The sequence below is a fragment of the Rhinatrema bivittatum genome, chromosome 8, assembly GCF_901001135.1.
Source record: "Rhinatrema bivittatum chromosome 8, aRhiBiv1.1, whole genome shotgun sequence".
Lineage (NCBI taxonomy): Eukaryota > Metazoa > Chordata > Amphibia > Gymnophiona > Rhinatrematidae > Rhinatrema > Rhinatrema bivittatum.
The window spans coordinates 184,163,917-184,182,847 of record NC_042622.1 but is presented as its reverse complement, the minus strand read 5'-3'; the positions used below and the strand labels follow the sequence as shown (position 1 = coordinate 184,182,847).

The 18,931-nt window shown below is 44.2% G+C and overlaps 1 protein-coding gene across 3 annotated transcripts in view; it reads left to right on the top strand.

The window, feature by feature from the left end:
* CAMKK1 (calcium/calmodulin dependent protein kinase kinase 1) overlaps positions 1-18,931 on the top strand; it is a 336,761-nt gene that overhangs the window by 254,674 nt on the left and 63,156 nt on the right. For 2 of the 3 annotated variants that reach the window (XM_029612030.1, XM_029612029.1), the window contains exons 13-14: positions 598-685; positions 5,749-5,877. In XM_029612030.1, the coding sequence (XP_029467890.1) occupies positions 598-685; positions 5,749-5,877 (217 nt within the window). Of the gene's footprint in view, positions 1-597; positions 686-5,748; positions 5,878-15,455; positions 15,574-18,931 lie in introns of all 3 variants that reach the window. The other variant, XR_003858154.1, reaches the window with a different exon arrangement.

Below are 18,931 nucleotides of genomic sequence, written 5' to 3'. Positions count from 1 at the left end.
GAGCAGTGGATCAAGGGTAGACTCTCTTCTCTTGCACCCTGCTGGGGGACAGATGACAGCAAATAATGGAGATCTCCAAATTTTTGTTTCTTTACTATTAACATTTATTTACATTTAAAGTGGACAAGAATGAGCAAAAAAAAAAAAAAGAACATTACATTCAACTATTGCTTTTCAGATGGTTATCTCACCCTGAAGAATAAAATAAATACCATTTAATTATTGACAATGCAAGGGGTAGTGACATGCTCCGAATATCGTTCCCCCACCCCCAGCTGGCTGTGCTGAATAAATTCTTACAGATACCTGCGGTTCTGACAGCTGCTATTCAGGTTTTTTCCATTACAGTAACCAAAAAAAAAAGGATGAATCAGGTCCTCGGATTTTTCTTGATGTTTCATTTCCAAGCATAGTGTGTGTTTAGAAATGTCAGTATTTTATTTAATATGTGCCAGAGTATGTATCTGTGCAGTGGTTAACACTTGACAGGCTTAATAACTTAAGCCTGTCAAGGCTTAAGTTATTTTTAAGAGGTGCATAAAGCAAGTATGAAATTCTTTCCTTCCTTAATCACAAGTTGATCTTTTCCTTTATCAGACCAAAGATTAGTGAAGAACTTGAGGACCTGGTACTTAGGATGCTGGATAAAAACCCAGAAACCAGAATAACTGTTCCTGAAATAAAGGTAAATCATAGTAAAGGTTTCTGTAAAGTAACTCTTGGGTTTTCAAGTTCAACTACAATGCAGCTATCTTAGGTTTGTTTACTTCCAAGTATTTTTATACCATTTTCCCAGTAAATGACCACGCAAAGCAGAGTAGAACTGATAAAACATTCAAAGCATATACAATAAAACATTTTTTTAAGCAAAATAACTGGAGCCTGGTCATAAAAAGGACAGTTTTCAAAGACGTAAAAGATGCTTTACCCGGGGAAACCGCTCATTATAAAACTGCCTGTCCATTTGTTCAGTAAGCTCACGCACGTCTGCTGTCTGTGCATGCAGCATAACTTCACCCAGACTGCAGAGGCATTCCCAGAGGACAGGGGTTTTCATGGTTTCAAAAGTACGCATGGAAATTTTCCTGTGCACCATAATAGCAGGTGTAATTGTGTGTGGGCAGTTTTATTGGGATTGTTTTCAAAGTGAACTTTCACGCGTATATTCGCTGTGCAAACTTGGTGTCACTTAATGCACGCGTTTGTTGTCTTTATGTGGATTGAAATTTCCCTGAAAGCTTTCCCTGCACAAAGTAGCAAGTGCAATTTTATGCAAGTAGGTTTCATGGGATCATTTTCAAAGCAAACTTATGGGTAAGTTTTCTCTGAAAACTGGTGTAATTTAGCTATATAACAGCCTTGCAAATTTATCCATGCGGTTATAAAATTACATCCAATGTTACATTTGGCTCTTTAAAGTCGAACTATCTCATGCTGAAAAGGAAGATTTGGCCAAGAGCGTTTGTGTTCTTATTTATGAGGTTGCTAATTCTCTGCTTGCATTGAGTGGCAAGGTGCATGAAATTCTGGAGTTAGAATTATGAAATTCTATGCATGCCTGCTCTGTCCTTCCACTGATTTTGCCTTTAACGTAAGGTATTCTGGTATGAATGTTTTTCAGAATGCCTACAAGCGATATTCATCAGGAAATTTTGTATGTTTGGGTCCAAAAAACAAGGTTAATTAGTATATTTCGGTCATCCTGAAGACCAGGCCTGTTGGCAGCTGTGGATCACTGCAATAATGTACCCTTATTTTGAGGTGTATTTCTTCACTGTTATCTGTTTAAAGCCCTTCCACCACCATGAACTGTATATTTAACAAAGGAAGATAGTGAAACATTTTAATTAGTTTACTAATAAACAATGCAGAAGAGAGCTGCCTTTTTTTAATGTTCCCAGATCAGCAGTGCTAGCTTCAGGATAGGGTGAGCACAGTGGTTGGCAAGGGTACTGTGTGACAGCTGGGCTTAGCACGAATGCTGTTCCCTGTGCTGCACACACTCAAGGCCGAGCGAGGTGCACGCCACACATCAGGTTGCTCAGACCTTACCTTGGCCCTAACAGGATATTGAAAGGAGTAGCAGGAGCCTGTGCTGCCACTCCAGCCACTCCTCCCCTGCTAGTATGTTTAAAATTCATGGTCTGGCATCTTCTGTGTGCTGATCTCATGCATCGCAAGATCAGCATACTTGGAAATGCAAGCCCGCAAGTTTTGAATATGCTCACAGGGCCAACACCGAGGAAGAGGTGCAAGATAGTGGCTCTGCTGCTAAACCAGCATTTTGCCCAGGGAGATGGCGGGGGGGGGGGGGACAGGCAGATATGGTGGCAGTAGCACAGTGGAGGCAAGTGGGAGATGGTGGGGGAGGAAAAGGCAGGGGGCAGATAGTGAGGATAGGGGGGTAAGAGACAGGGAGAGGGTAGAAGGACCCTGTCACTCGTAGCTACGGCTTCTGTGAATCCCTTTCTCCCCTTCCCCAATAATCCGTTTCAGGACCTGGGGATGGAGTGGTGGGCCATCCATGGTTTTCACTCACGGTGCCAATTTACCATAGAGCCAACCCCGCAGGCCCGCATCATTGGTGTCATTTTTTTTATGCAGTTTTTTTGCCTTTTTTTATTATTTGAAAAACAACAATCATCTGAAGTTACAGTTTTAAAAATTGTCAGTCCAATTAAAGAGAAAAAAAAAGCAAATTGTAAGACAGCAAAAGAACTAGAGAGAAAAATGCCTGTTTCCAAATTGCTTTACTTGATTGGTTTTTAATTGACATATTCATAAGCTGTTGAGTCCTTTGCAGCTTTGCTGAAATCTCATTTAGGCTGGAGTGCAGTGTTTTGCTTTTTGGAGTGGGTGTGTGTATGTATGTCTAATCGGATTGGAATATACATTTTAATTAAGGGATGCAACAAACCTCTCTGCTGAGCCTTTGATAAATGCTCTGGACATGGTTTTCATGTTGTTCCCATGGCTTGTGCTCCCCACCCGTGTGAGTAAAGTCTGTGAATTCTGAAGGATAAATCGATAAAGAAAAAACCTTAAATTAATGGCCTGAAAACTGTCTCCCACTCATATCACACTCGGTGGGTTTTTTTTTACTTCCATGCAATGATTTTTTTTTTTTAAACTTGCATCTTTGTAAATACAGAGCATATATTTTCTCAAAATATTTATTTATTTTAAAATACGAAAGGGGGAAAAACTATTGCTATGCTTTGCCAATTGCATTTATTGATGCAACATCTGTAATTGGTAAGATAATCATGGAGATGTACCCTATTAAGGGCATGCAACCTCCCTGTTATATTTTCTAGCTGCAACTTAGTCCTTATTTTTAAAAAAAATTAACTATTTTTTTGTATTTATTTCTTTGCTTATCGTGGTTGTTGCATTAATAGAAAGACTTTTCCCTTGACACTAAATAGAAATAGTCCCAAGGATTACTTTTACAGCTGCCTTTTACTGTAAAAAAAAAAAACACTTTTTTTTTCAAGAAATGCTTTTAAACTAACAATTATATGCCAATGATGTGCAGATTTTGTGCCCCAAAGGGATGGAGGAGCATCAGATATTGAATATAAATAGTCTGTAAAATGTGGTAGATGGGTGCCATGTGCAGAAATTATAAATAAAATAATACTGTTAAGTCAGAAGCTTTGTGGGTAGGGAGCTGGACACCGGCGCAGGTCTCCAGGTTGAGCTAAACGACTCCACTTTACCCTGGCGACCGAGTCAGGAATTTGGGGCTGCGGTTAGACATGGAGTTGTGTATGAGAGGACCCAGTGTCAGTGGTTACTTGATCAGCATTCATCCAGCTGCTCCCATGCGCTCATTATTGGGGCTGGATTAGTGCAACACTGTTCAGGTAGAAGCAACTGCAGCATTTCCAGATTATCCAAAATACCACTGCTCGCATTACAGGTGCTGAGAAATCGAGGGGACCATGTGTCCCCCATTCCTGAGGACCTTACACAGGCCTTTGCTGGAAACTCGTGTGACGTCCAAAATCCTTACCCATTCCTTTAAGGTGCACAATGAGCTTAGCCCACTCTATGCGAAGCATAAATTGACAACCAGCTGTGTTCTGCCCAGCAGGAGCTTTTGCTAGTCTCTAGTGTTTCAGATGTGAGGTTAGAGCAGTGGCGGAAGAGAGCTTGTTCTGCAGTTGCGCCTTAAGCTGTGGAGTAGTCTCCTGGAATGGGCTACGGCAGCTAAAGGACTCTTTACAGTTCAGAAAGCATGTTACATGGGTTGGAAAAAACATGCCTTATCCTGCTAGTGGTTGAAGGGATGGCTTGGTGTGAAGCTAATAATCTCCAGAATGATGATACAGAGATCTGATATAGGCTCAATGACTTTTTTTTGTGTTTCTTGTCCTGTTTGCTGTTAAAAACTGGGTCATGGTTAATTTAAGTGGGAGTTTTGGAGATTTATGTAACAGGCTTGGAGACTGTATTTGATTTAAATGAAAGTAGATTTTTTTTTAAATATTTTCAATGTTATATTTTTAAATGGTTATTAACTGTATTTCAAAATGATTTTGTATGATATTTGTAGCTTGCCCTGTATTGCTTATAGAAAAGGCCATATAGAAATTGGTGTGAACACTTTTTATTTATTTATTTATTTTTTCAAAGTCTGCTCTTTGTGTGTTGAATTTCTCTATGAGCTATGAGGAGACTAACCCAAGGGAGGCTCTGTCCTAAGGCATTATGGAGTGGTCTTCTGTTTGAAGCATCCTTGTGTTTTAAATGCGAAATAATTTGCAGCTGCGTTAGTACTATTACGGCCAAAGTATTCTCCTGCTCTGTCATGCCGGCCCTTCTGATTCTTGCTGGCACCTGTTAAGTCTCTTGGCTTAAGCTTGAACGATCCCCACAGCAGCAATTCATGTTTTGAACCAATAGACACTCACAAAAACAGTAGGTTTCACTGGTCAAAATTTTCACTTTTCAATTGTAACACGTATATAGCAATGCTCATGTATTGTTTCTAGGACCCACACTCCATGAGTTTGTGTTTAAATCAAACTCATTCTGGTTGATGGTCCATTTACTTTAATTCTTAACTCATTTTTTGAATGTTAGTTTTGTTTATATATTTCAAAATTTTTCTTAAAACCAACTGAAGCTGGCTCACGATCCCCACATAGGTATCTCATCGGATAAATGGAGCAAATTAATTAGTAATCCTTTATAATCGTTAAGAGACAGTCCCATATAGCTAGTCATGAAACAATCTTCAAAGTAATACTCATCTGATGCAGCAAACAGTCTGAGGAATAACCCTTATAAATGCATGGTACTAGAACACCTTAGCACGATCGTGTTTCAGACCACTCGGTCCTGCTTCAGGGGAAAACGCTCATCAAAAGGCTGCACTCCATATCCTGTAGCGACTCCAGTCGAACGCTATTCATTTTCCAGTCAATTGTGGTTAAATCAACAATTCTTCCTTTCCGCGGTCTGCATTCAGGACCTCTTATTTAACCACAGATGTCTGATAAATGAATAGCGTTCGACTGGAGTCGCTACAGGATATGGAGTGCAGCCTTTTGATGAGCGTTTTCCCCTGAAGCAGGACCGAGTGGTCCGAAACACGATCGTGCTAAGGTGTTCTAGTACCATGCATTTATAAGGGTTATTCCTCAGACTAGTAACTGATGATATGTTATAGGCATGAAATTATCTGCAGTTTGGTTTTTAGCCAGCTCACATTCATGTTTTGCTTACTTATTTCTGAAGTTACATCCTTGGTTGACAAGACATGGGGAAGACGCTCTGCCTCTGGAGGAGGATCACTGCACCATGGTGGAGGTGACGGAGGAGGAGGTGAAAAACTCGGTCAAGCTGATCCCGAGCTTAACAGCTGTGGTAAGGGGACGGGCGTTACTATGCTGCTGATGAAGGATCTTGGGGGAGGGGTTGGTACCATTAAACAAAGGCACTCTGGCAAAAACCTATAGACCCTCTGCAGATTTATTTTGCATTAAAGGATCTAAGTGAGAGAAGAAATGTGGTTAAGTCCGAAACGCACATTTCCTTTCTTTATTGCCCCATTTTACTCTGTCCTTATTGGTACAGAGGTGATCCTTTGTACAATGAACTCTGCATTCTTCCCAACTCCTACTATTCCTCACCCTGCTCCTGTCTATACCCCATCTGAAATAATCCACATTGACATGAAGATGCTAAATATGTTTTGTGTGGCTAGGGGTATCCATAACAACCTTCTGTACTGCTCCTGTAAGTCCTTCACTGGTTTAATTGCCATCTGTTTGCTCTGTTTTTATGATCCTCTTCTACGTTTGACCTCCTGAAATCCATTGTAGTTTTGAAGAAAACTCCTTTTTTAGACATCCAGCATCTTTTATATAAAGATGTTGCATGTTTTTTCCCCAAGGCCACTCATCTTGCCTCTTCATGGAAATGTGAAGATATAGTAAACACATAGGTAAATATTGACCTTAAAAGTGGAAATTTAAACTGAAGAAAACCCACTGAAGAGAGAAGCATTCAGCTTTCTGCTCAGGCATTTAACACTAAGCTCTGCCAGATGTTGGTGTCAGAGTATTCATTCTTTCTTGTAATATTCATCTGCTATACAGACTTCATAGCCCTGAGAGCTTTGGAGATAAATCTGTTTAATCGGAATAAATTCAGCCTGAGATAAAGCTATTAAAAGAAGATAAACTCTAGTGAAACTCCTGACCTAAGATGGGCGGAAATCCAATTACTGAAGCCAAACACATCTTTCAGATTGGATTTCCAAAATTTGCATTGTGTACAAATCTTTCTTTCTCAATGTTGCAAACAATGTTGAGCAAAGTAATTTCACTTATCTTTTAGTTATAATTTCACTTATCAATATTGTCAACCAATATTGACAAATTAGACAATTTGCATTTCATATTCAGTCTGGTTAAATATAGATTCTATCTTTTTTTAACTTTATATTTTAATTTAACGTGCTCCAAGGCAAAATTTCATATGAAATAAATATAACAGTATGTTACCTAGAGGCACAATGAACAATTACACTAAATAAAAAAGAAATTCTTAACATCCAGTCAGATGAATCCAGAGCAAGTGGGTTATGCACCTCTCCCAGCAGATGGAGACGGAGCAAATTGAAACACAGTATATATACACCCCTATAGTGACAGCCTGCCAGTATTCTCCGTCTCCAGCAGATGGTGGATGTGTATCTCTCTACTGGGGATGCTTCATTTTCAGAGAGGAGAATTAAGGAAATAATTCCACCCGCGCACTCCTGCAGTAATGACAAATGGTCACTCCCACAGTTCAGAATTCATGAGGTGATTTCCGTGGTCTCTCAGATGAGTGGCCTTGTTCCATTAACTGGTTTTTCAGCTGGCGTGAACTTAGTGCTTAAGCAGCTGAAAGGCAGTGGGTGCAGGAAGCCAAGCGCAGTGATGACGGCACTGCCTTCTCCCCACGCTGCCGGAGTCCATCTCTGTGCTCAGCCAGGTAAGGCTGAGCTCCGGTAAGTTAAAAAAAAAAAAAAATGTAATATACAGAGACTGAGATGGAGGCTTTGTTGCATAGGGGCTTCCTCTTTCCCCCAGTCCGCTGTGCTTGGTGCGCCATTTTGACATTCATCCCTCTCCATGGGATGTCGAGGAACGTGGGCAGCCTGGCAGGTTGAGCAGTCTCCTTAGGCTAGGCCTCGCTTCGAGGCTTTTTCACTGCACACCGTGTGGTAGGCCGCTATGGCTTTCTCAGGCTGCCTTCTACAGGACTGTCTGTTCGGTGTGTGCGCGTCTGGGTGCACAACTGGATGCACAGCTAATTTTTGGAGGCACAGTCTGGCCTTAGTCTGTGCATCCAAGTTAAGTGGCACCATAGTGGCTGCACGCTTACCTGTGCAAGTACTGTGCGCTTACATTTTTTGGGGCACTTACCTTTGGGACACCTAAGTCTTGGATGCATGGTTAGGCGCCTAGGTGTAGCTCACCTAAGTGTTGGATGCCTGATTTTTGAGCGCATAAGTAGATGTGTATATATATAAAACGCATGCACGCACACCTCAGCCGCTACTGAGCACACTGTTGGCCATAATGGTGCTTATACCTAAGAAGCCTAAGCTCCTTTCTCTTTTACATTGCCTTTCATATTAGGGCATCTTATCCAGGAGTGCCCACTAACTTGTGCCAGCGCTGTTTGGAGACTCGGGGAGAATTATCTTCCTCTGATTTCACTAAACCTGGTTCTTCCCAGCCAGATGTAGGTCTCAGTAAAGACAACTCAAGTGGGGTGCTTGAATTTGGAACTCTCCTAACTGGTTCCTCAGAAGGGGATGGTAACTCAGTAAGTGCACCTCAATTGCCTCCTGGTTTGGATACGTCTACTTTTCTTGAGTAGAATTTTTCCAGGGGTTGCAATCTTTTCTTCAGGCACAGTCTTCAACCATGTCCAATGATCCCAGCGTGGAGGCGCAGGTAGAAACCTTGCCTGGACCTTCTGTTAAACACCAGAGTACTCCTAGATCTGCAGCGGGATCTCCTGATAGAGATCCAGATGGCAGAGCTGATGATGCCAATCCTGACTCTCTTGAGGATGGAGAAATTCCTCCAGGATTAGAAACATATGGAACTTATGCTATGGTTCTTTCCTCGAGATGAACTGCCAGCTCTGATCTCCCAGACCTTGGAAATGCTTAGGGTTCCAGGGGCAGATTCTAGGTCTGAGCCAAAGTTTCCTTGCATAAAGCCTCTTGTTTTTTTCCCTGTGATGGAAACCATTCAGGAATTGATTGATCTTGAATTGGGGCGCCTCAGAAGCTAATTTCAGAGGGGATCGGGTTGTAAATGCACTTGTGTGTGCAGTCTCCAAGAGGCTCACTATTCCCATGGAAGGAAGAGCAGCCTTAAAGAATGCTCTTGATAAGGACAGAGAATCTTTCTAAGCAAGCATTGAAGCAGTGACAATGAACTTGCAGATCATTTCTTGTTGTCCTTTGGTGGCTTGCTCTTGTTTGCTTCTCTCCCAGGAGGTTGATGACTCTGGGATAAACTCCAGGGCAGTTATGAAACCAGCTGCTACCTTTTTGGCAGATGTAGGCTGTAATTACATCTGCACTTCAGCCAAAGGGGTGGCTTCTGTGGTAGCGGCCAGGCATCAGTTATAGTTAAGAAATTGGTCGGCTGATGCAACCTCCAAGGCTAACCTCACTAAATTGCCCGTTTTGGGAGTGAGTTGGAGAAACTGGCCAGTAAGTGGGGTGAATCTCCAGTTCCTCCTTTTGCCAGAGGATAAGCAGATGCAGCACTCCTTTAACATGAGAGGTCGTGCTAGAGGATCCAGGTGTTTTCGACTCCTATAGAGGAGCGACCTTCAGAGGACTCAACCTTTCGGTACTTCTCAGTTCTTTCATCTCAGACAACCCAGAAAGGGGCGCAGGCTTGGGTAGTGGAATCTCCCAAACCTTCCAATGAAGGCTTGCCAACTCACCCCCAGGAGTAGAAGATAGAGGGATGCCTCTCTCTTTTATCAGGTGGGTTGAAATCACATCGGATCAGTGGGTCCTGAAGTGATATGAGAAGCATATGCGATGAAGTATTGCAGTGTTCCTCGGGATGTGTTCAAGGAGTTTCCCTGTGACTCCCTGCAGAAGAAGCAGGCGGTGGAGACTACATTGGCAAGGCTCCTCAGTCTGAGGGTGTGGTCCCAGAGTCCATGTCTCAAGAAAATATGGGGCGACATTCCTTTTATTTCATCGTGCCAAAGAAGGGAGGGCTCCTTTCATCCCATCCTGGACCTTAAAGGTATCAACAGTCATCTGCAGATGAAACATTTTTGCATGGAACCCTTGCATTCGGTGATAACAGCTGTGCAGTTGGGGGCATTTTTGACCTCCCTGGATCTGTCCAAAGTGTATTTTCGCATTCCTATCAGACTAGAACTCAATGCTTTATAAGATTCACCATTCAGGGACACCACTTTCAAAAGGTGCTGCCCTTTGGTCTGGCCACCGCTCCCAGAACCTTTTCCAAGGTAATGGTGGTAGTTGCGGCAGAGTTGAGAGAGGATGGATTCCTAGCACACCCATATCTGGGCGACTGGCTGATTCGAGCCAAGTCGCTGGAAGAGAGCCGCCTGGTGGCTCACAAGGTGATTTCCCTGTTGCAGAACCTTGGCTGGGTGGTGAAACTCTGAGTTCAGTTTGACACAAAGCAGGGAAAGGTGTTCCTGTCAGAAGCTCGAATTCAGAAGTTACTAGCTCAGCTCAGTCTGTTGAACACTCTGTGCCTGATAATATGGTCTTACTTGCAGGTACTTGGCTTAATGGCGGTGACCCTGGAAGTGGTACCGTGGGCGGAAGCACATATGCTGTCTCAGTGGAACTGGCATTCTCAGGCCTGTTCAATTCGGCTCCACTTGCCAATTGAGGTCTCCTCCCAACTGTAGTGGTGGCTGCAGGCCGATCACCTGTGGAAGGGAGTTTCTCTAACTCTACCGCTAGTACTGACAATAGATGCGAGTCTCTTTGGTTGGGGAGCTCACTGTCAGGAGCTGACAATCCAAGGGTGCTGGAGTGCAGAAGAGTCTCTGGAACATCAATCGGCTGGAAGCCAGGGCAGTCCGGTTGGCATGTTTACAGTTTGGCGACGAACTACAGGATTAATCAGTCCGAATAATGTCTGACAATGCTATGACTATGGCTTACATCAATCAGCAGGGAGGTACCTAGAGCCAACAAATATCACAGGATTTAGATCAACTTATGGAATGGGCAGAGGTGCATCTCCAGATGATCTCAGCCTCTAATATTGCAAACAAAGACAATGAAAGAGCAGACTTTCTCAGCAGGGAGAGATTGGACCCAGGAGAGTGGGAGTTGTCTGACAAGGCATTTCAGCTGATTCAGGATCACTGAGGTCTCCCATTCCTAGGCCTGTTATCGACTTTGCGCAATGCGAAAGTTCCACGATTCTTTAGCCGCAGGAGAGATCCGAAGTCATTGGAGATAGATGCCCTAGAGGAGGAGTGGCCAGAAGACAAATTGCTGTATGCCTTTCCTCCATGGCCCATGTTGGGTAGATTGATTTGAAGGATCGAATGCCACAGGGAGATGGTGCTCTTGGTCACTCCAGATTGGCCCAGGAGACCATGGTATGCAGATCTGCAAAGGCTCTTGGTGGATTCGCCTCTTCGACTTCTAGCGCACAAGAACCTGTTGCAGCAGGGACCTGTTCTTCATGAAGATCAGACTCTATTTTGTATTACAGTATGGCCCTTGAAAGGGCTCGCTTGCTGAAACGTATACTGTGCGGCAGTGATTTCCACCTTGCTAAGAGCTAGAAAGTTTTCCATTTCCTTGGCCTATGTGTGGGTTTGGAGAATTTTGGGGTCTGGTGCGAGTATCAAGGTACTCTTCCTTCCTTGGTCAAGATTCTGCTCATTTGGAATTTTTTCTGGATGGCTTGAATAAAGGCTTGGCGCTCAATTCCTTAAGGTACAAGTAGCAGCTCTTGCCTGTTTTAGTGGTTAGGTAAATGGTGGATCCTTGTCAGCTTATCCTGATGTAGCCCGTTTTCTGAAAGGAGTGAAAATCTTTGTCCTCATTTGTGGTTTCCGGTTGCCCCTATGGAGTCTTAAATTTTGGGGGGGATTTTTTGGCAGGCCCTAAGTTTAGACCGCTACGTATTCTGTCCTTGCAATTGCTGACCTCGAAAACTGTGTTCCTTATGGCAATTGTTCTGCGTATAGGGTTCTGAATTGCAGGCCTTGACTTGCAGTGAGCCATTTTTCCAGGTGACTCCAGGGGCAGAACAGCTGCATATACTGTTCCTTCCTTTTTACTGAAGGTGGTCACTCGCTTTCACTCGAATCAGCCATATCCCTGCCATCTCTGATCAGAGAGAGAGATGTAGAGGAGTATCATCTGTTGTGACCCTTGGATGTCAAGAGGCGACTTATTGTCAGGTACTAGAGGTTACTAAGCCTTTGCGGTAGTCTGATCGCCTGTTCTTCTTTCACAGTGGTTCTAGACAGGGAGAGGTTAGCCTCATGGGCTACACTAGCTCACTGGATAAAGGAGGTAGTCATGGCTGCATAGGTAACAGTTTCCCAGCATCCACATAGTCATATTAGGGCTCATTCCACTAGGCTTAGGCAGGTGTCATGGGCAGAAGTTAGATTGTTGTCTCCCGTTGATATTTGCCAAGCTACGATGTGGTCCTCCTTGCACACATTTTCCAGGTATTATTGTCTAGATGTGCAGGCCCAGGAAGACTTAGCCATTTTTTTGACTGGACCATGGGCAGCCTCTCACCTATTCTTGAGTAGCTTGGGTACATCCCACTTGTTCTGGATTCATCTAACTGAATGCTAAGAAATGAGAAATTACTACTTACCTGATAATTTCCTTTTCTTAGGACAGTCAGATGAATCCAGCTTCTCTCCCTTAACTGCCAATTTTGCATAATGATTCTCCTGTATGCCTACATGTTACAGGGAATACTGGTACATGTTACTCCAGTCCTTAGACTAGTGTTATTACATTCTTGTCTGAGAAGCAATGTTGCTTGTTGGCTGAGTATTGAAATGGTTATCTGTTTTTAATGAAATATTTTGCTAGTCTGTCAAGAGTTGTTTTTGAAAAGAATACTGGCAGTCTGATGTCACTGCAGGGGTTATATACCGTGACAACAGTTTTTGCTCTGTCTCCATCTGCTGGTAGAGGTACATAACCCACTTGTTCTGGATTCATCTGACTGTCCTAAAGAAAAGGAAATTATCAGGTAAGTAGTAATTTCTCAATATAACATACTTTTTTCCTATTTGTTGTGTATTGCGTAAGAAAGCCAAACTAAGTTACTATGTTATACAGTCATAAAGGTAGGACACAGTCATTCTATCTAAAGCCAAACTTGCTTTAAGAGTGCATCCCATTTGATTTATAAGCTTCACGATCTTCCAAAAACTTGTTCAACTGAAATGGATAAAAAAACCAAAAAACATGCCCCTTGATAATTATATATTTTAAAGGAACCCTACCCCTAACTAATCAACCATGGAACATATGGTCAGGAGTGCTACTTGAGTAGTCTTACAGGATCGTGAAAAACTCATATCTTTTGACTGAAAAATAAAATATTTTTATGTTAGGAAAAATTTCTCAAGATCCAGTTCTCTCAGCTTCCAAAACAATCAGTGTGGCCCTTGCCACCACCTCTTTGTGTGATTGCCCCAGTAGTACATCGGATTAAAACTCCCTTCCTGAACTGATGTGTACCCCTTGATCCACTAGCGCGAGATGCATCCTGAAGGTACTGGCACATAGTGAACTCTCACAGTAGGAGGTAATGCTTCCACAGGAAACTTCAAAAGCTCACTCAAATATTTACATATCTTTAGAAAAAAAATCATAGGGGAAATTAACAAACCATAGATTTGCTTTTTCCATAGTATCTTTCTAGCATTTCTTGTTTTTATGATGCAAACTAAGGTGGTCCTCCATTAGGGAAATTTTAATAGATTGAAGGGATCTCCTCATACCCTTGCAGTCAATGATCAAATGCTGAACATTTAAAATGTAGAGACTGCAGTTTCATAATAGTATCACTGGGGAAGACACAAAATTCGAAACAGCCAGTCAACGAGGCTTCCGTTCTAGCCACCACAAAGCAGATTTCCTGGAGTAAAGCAGAGTTAAGAACTACAAGCATGGGAGCAGATACAAACTTTACAGGGGCTGGCATGTTCTTGGGACCTCTCTGCTCTCTCTATCAAATCTTTGCACTCCAGTCTTACTCCTTCCTTAGGGACCTTGGTTTTCAGTTTTTATTTAATTTTCAATGTTGTAACACAAAACAGTGGGAAAAATGGCTTTGTTGTATAACACAGGAGAAAAATCAGTGGAAGTCTTTTCTGCTGATGTTTATTTTTTGTTTGTTTTTGTTTTTTTGTTTTGTTTTTTTTTTTTTGTTACAACGTTGAAAATAAAATAAAAACGGAAAACAAAGGTCCCCACTTTTCCTGCATAACTTCTGTGGCAGGGCCCGGCTGCTGACTGTTCTGGAGACTCTGCCATAGCAGAGCTGACTCGCTGCTGCACTGCAACCTCTTGTCTTATGTCATTATCTGGCATTGAGGCCAATGGAGGAGCCAGGGAACCCCATAGCATTTGGTGGTAGGAGAGATCGCCCCTCTGAACTCAATAAGGTATCAGCTGAGTGGACTGTAAGCTCTGCTGGCCCCTCTTGCAACCACAAACTTCTACTCTTGACCAAGCCAACTTGCACTGTCCACAACACAAAGGAATCAATTGCGCCAGCCTCCTGAGATGGTGCCACCTTGATGGGGTAAATCTTTGCTGTACATTTCACAATGATACAGAGGTCAGGAGGAAGCCCCAAGCCCAGATCTTAAGGTGGAGTCCTGACAGCACGTGTCCACCATCTTGCTCCCCCCCCCCCCCAATTTAATCTTTTTGACATAGTTCATAGGCAAATATTTTGCAGATTTATATTTTTTAGGTATTTTTGGCAACATCTTTGAATACTTTTGTGTTGGTGAATATTCAGATAAATCCCGGCTGAGGCTGGATCTTTTGAAAAAAGGTATCTTGATACGGAGCTGAACTAGACACGTTTTTATTATATCGCTCTCAGCCTGTCGGGCTAAGGCAACCCCACGGGGGTTACACAACTGCACTTACAGGTCTTGGTTGGCATTTGGATTCTCTGCTTGTGAACTGAGAGAGAAAACAGGAAATATCCCATCACAGGGGAGAGTTAGACCTAGGCCTCAACTTTCTGGCAATATGACACAAGGGTACCATGCACACACCGATTCACAGAATGTGTGGAACACCAACAAAATCACACAAAATTAGATCTGACTTTTCTTTATTGTGCTGGAAAACTTGTAGATCTACAGGAAATTACAAATGATGTAAGCATGTCCAAGAACTTTTCTTTTGGGGAAAGGTACTCTCTACCACAGGAACTAAGGATGGAATCGGACATTAAAATATTTAAAAAGGGTATTAAAACATGGCTATTCAAACAAACCTTCCAAGAGTTTTAACCTAAGGATTATATACCCCCTTTAATATAAATATTTAGTTAATTGTATTCTCTGCTCTTACTGTTCTGCTTCTTTAACTGTTTAAATTGTATGATTATTTTATTATTATTTTTATTAGCTTATTATGAAACTTTGTATTTACTTCTCTTCATTTAATTTTGGAAATGCAAATACTTTTAAATGAATATTTGTTAACTAATGTAAACCGATATGATATGTTATCATGAAACTTTGGTATATAAAAATTAATAATAAATAAAATTTTATGGATATTTTAACTTCATCTTGAGTACCTAGGACTTCTGAGTTTAACAGTGGAGCAAACAGTGTATAACCAGGATTGGTTTCTCATTAAAATACAGAAATCGGGGGACTTTTTTTTTTTTTTTTTGCAGTCAAAATAAAGGACGCTCAATCCTGAGAAAAGCCTGTGAATTTGACTTGTTGGATTTTTACAAATGTTTGAACGTACACAGAGCAATTTTGAGTGGAGGCACATAGCACAGCGAACAGGTACTTTTATGTCTAAGTACCTTTTGCCTCTGTTCTAGTTGGGAGAGGTAGGGGGATCAACAATATGTATGTGTTTAGTTTAATCCCCTAGTCCACTCACCCTCTTTTCAATCTGGTAAAAGCATACACACACTTTTAGCCAGATTGAGGAGTGTCATTTTTCACCTTTGGAGATCTTTAATTCCCTACTTAGATCCCTTTGAAATTGCCCCACCTGTATTTTAGACTGTGCTTTCAGTTTTTGTATAATTTTTTTCTCCTAGGACAAGCAGGACGGTAGTCCTCACACATGGGTGACATCAATGGATGGAGCCTGGCACAGAAAACTTATGTCAAAGGACCCCAGCATGCCTTAGACCAGGCATCCATGCGGGGTCCCTCTTCAGTCTTTTTTTTTCTGCGTTGCTTTCACATCGCAGTTACTGAACTTGTTTTTTGTGTGTTAAAAATGTTTTGGAAAATTTCCATTGATCATTGTTTGGGCCCCCCCACCCCCCGTGGGGCGGGTCCTTTTCAGTTCCCCTGTGTCCGTTTTTTGGCAATTCAGTATACTTTTTTTGCTTCCATTCCCCGTGGCAGTGCCCACTGGTGTTGGTCGCCCACCGCCTCCATTGTTGTTTTTTGCCCCTTCAGTTTGTTTCATCATGGCCTTGTTGGGGTTTCATCTGTGCCCTCAGTGCCTGAGGATGATGTCCATCATGGACCCGCATAACGTGTGCAGCCTCTGCCTGGAGGCATCGCAGGACATCCAGGGGTGCTGCCTGTGTGACCCAACGGCCTTGAAGGGCCATCGCGCTCACCTCGACAAGATGGAGAAGCTCTTTGGGCTTAGAGAGACCATGCATAGGCATCGGCGGCATTGATGCCGAAAGACCGTGGACCCTGACCAATGGACACCGAGCCATCAACATCGGTGGGGCTGTCTGCTCAGTCGATGCCACCAGCGGATAGGGGAGCCAGGGACCGGCCCCTGTCAGTCTCTTCCAGATTGAGAACATCGGGTTCGTCGTCTTCGACCTCAGCACCGGGGAAAGACCGGGCAAGCACAGAGGGAAGCCAAAGAAGCAGCTGCACTGGTCACTATTGATGCATGGTGGCGGGCTTGAGTTGGCGCAGCACTTGCCATAATGCCCCTGAAGCAACCCCACGGCGAGGAGTACCTATCCTCTATCGATGCCAGGATTCCACAATGGTCTCCACCAGTCCTAATGTCAGTCGCTGATCCACCTTGGGGCTCCAAGGAAGACCTGGCCACCCCTCCTGCCTCCCAGTCCATTTTGGCATTGGCAATTTTTGAGGAGGAGTTGGAGCGCACAGTGCAGCTGGCGGTCAATCGGGCGCTGTAGGGCATTGACCTGGTGGCATTGATTGCACTGGTACCTGCACTCTCCCTCTGTTGGAACCGCTGCTGGAGTGTCTCGATGTGCTCATCTAAGTGTTACTGACCCAGCTGGTGCCGGTTCCCCCCACTCGATGCGGTGCTTGTTGCCGGTTCCTCCGAGGAAGAGGAAGCTCCAGTGAAGCTGGTGCTGACACTGCAGCCTGATGCCCGCCATCCAGCTTTTCCGGTGCCACTGGTGCCCAGGCCTCTGGACAAAGGCTGAGCACACAGGGCCCCATCCCTTGTGGATTTCAGTGAGGACGAGGCCCCATATGACCCCGGGGGGGGGGGGGGAAATGACAGAATCCTCACAGGACTCTGAAGGTCTCCCCTCAGAGCCATCTCCTCCTGAGGTCAAGTCCTCTCTTCTGAGGACTTGACCTTCCCAGGTTTTGTGTGGGTGAAGGTGGAGGTCATCCCATTTCAGTTGATGATGGAAGAGGACGTCTGGCAGAAGGTGGTGGAAATCCTCCAGTTTGTGGAGGCTCCTAAAGAAATCGTGGTGATCCCAGAGCATGAGATCTTTAAGGTGCTGCTGCTGAGGATTTAGGAGCACCTCCCTCACAGTACCTCCTGTGTGTAGGAAGGCGAATAGGATTTACCTCATCCAAAAGGCTACTGGATTCAAAAAGCGTCAGCTGGCACACCAGTCGGTAGTGGTCAAATCCATTCTCAAGAAGGCCAGATGCTCTCAGACCCATGTCTCAGCACCCCCAGGGAAGGATCACAGAGTGCTGGACACTCTTGGGAGAAAAGTCTTTCAAGGGTGCAATGCCTATTGCCCGCATTGCCTCCTACCAGCTCTATATGAGCCAGTACTCTTGCAACCTCTGGAGGCAGGTGCAGGAGGAGGTCAGATGGCTGCCTCGACAGAAGCAAGACACCTTTCTGTCGCTGATACATCAGGGCCTGGAGTGCGGAAACACGAGGTGTGTTCCACCTATGATGTTTTCAAGACTGCAGCGGGAATTGGCGCCCACAGAATGACATGGCTGCAGGCCTCGGATGTCCGACCGGAGGTGCAGGAAAGACTCTCTGACCTGCCATGTACAGGAGAGAATCTCTTTGGAGCAAGGTGAGGGATGCGGTGGTCCAGTTGCCGGATCACCATGAAGACCCTCCAGCATATCTCCGCCAGCACTTCGGACCCGCCCTCCTCAGCCAGGAGGTCTGCGAGACAGGGTCAAAGGAGGTATTTCTACCGCCAGAGGAAGTACTATCCTCTCCCCTTGCACCTGTTCACAAAGGGTAAGCTCCCACGGCTGTCCCAGGCAGCAGTGAGCTCCCAAGCCCAAATGGTGCCCCAGCCAAATCTCAGGAAAGGGTTTTGACTGGATTGTAGGGAGCATAAGCCAGCCGCCCCTTGAGATCGCAGTGGTGCCAGGCCACCCAGGACCTCCAGGCTTGCATCCACATCACTCCATCTCTCCAGGACTCCTTGTCCTGGTGGCAGGTGTTCTTGAATTTGGAACAGGGGGATACCTTTCCAAACTTCCCCCCCCCCCCCTCAAATTGTCCTTACCATGGATGTGTCCACACTGGGGTGAAGTGCTTATTTAGATGGGCTCCCCACTCAGGGTCTGTGGTCTGCCCAGGAAGCACAGTGTCAAATCAACTTCTTAGAGCTCGGGTGATCAGGTACACTCTATGGGCTTTCAGAGATCGGCTGCCAACAAAGTTGTCCTGATCCAGACAGACAATTAAGTGGCAATATAGTTTGTCAACAAGCAGGGAGGCATGGGGTCATTCCTCCTGAGTCAGGAAGCAGTCCAGATCTGGTCCTGGGCTCTGTCCCATGGAATGATGCTCTGGACCATGTATCTGGCCGGAACAGAGAACATGATAGCAGATAGACTGAGTTGAGCCTTCAGACCCCATGAGTGGTCACTGGACCAGGAGGTGGCGAATCGGATCTTCCAACTCTGGGGGAACCCAGGCATGGACTTGATTGCATCCCCCTGGAACAGAAAGGTGACT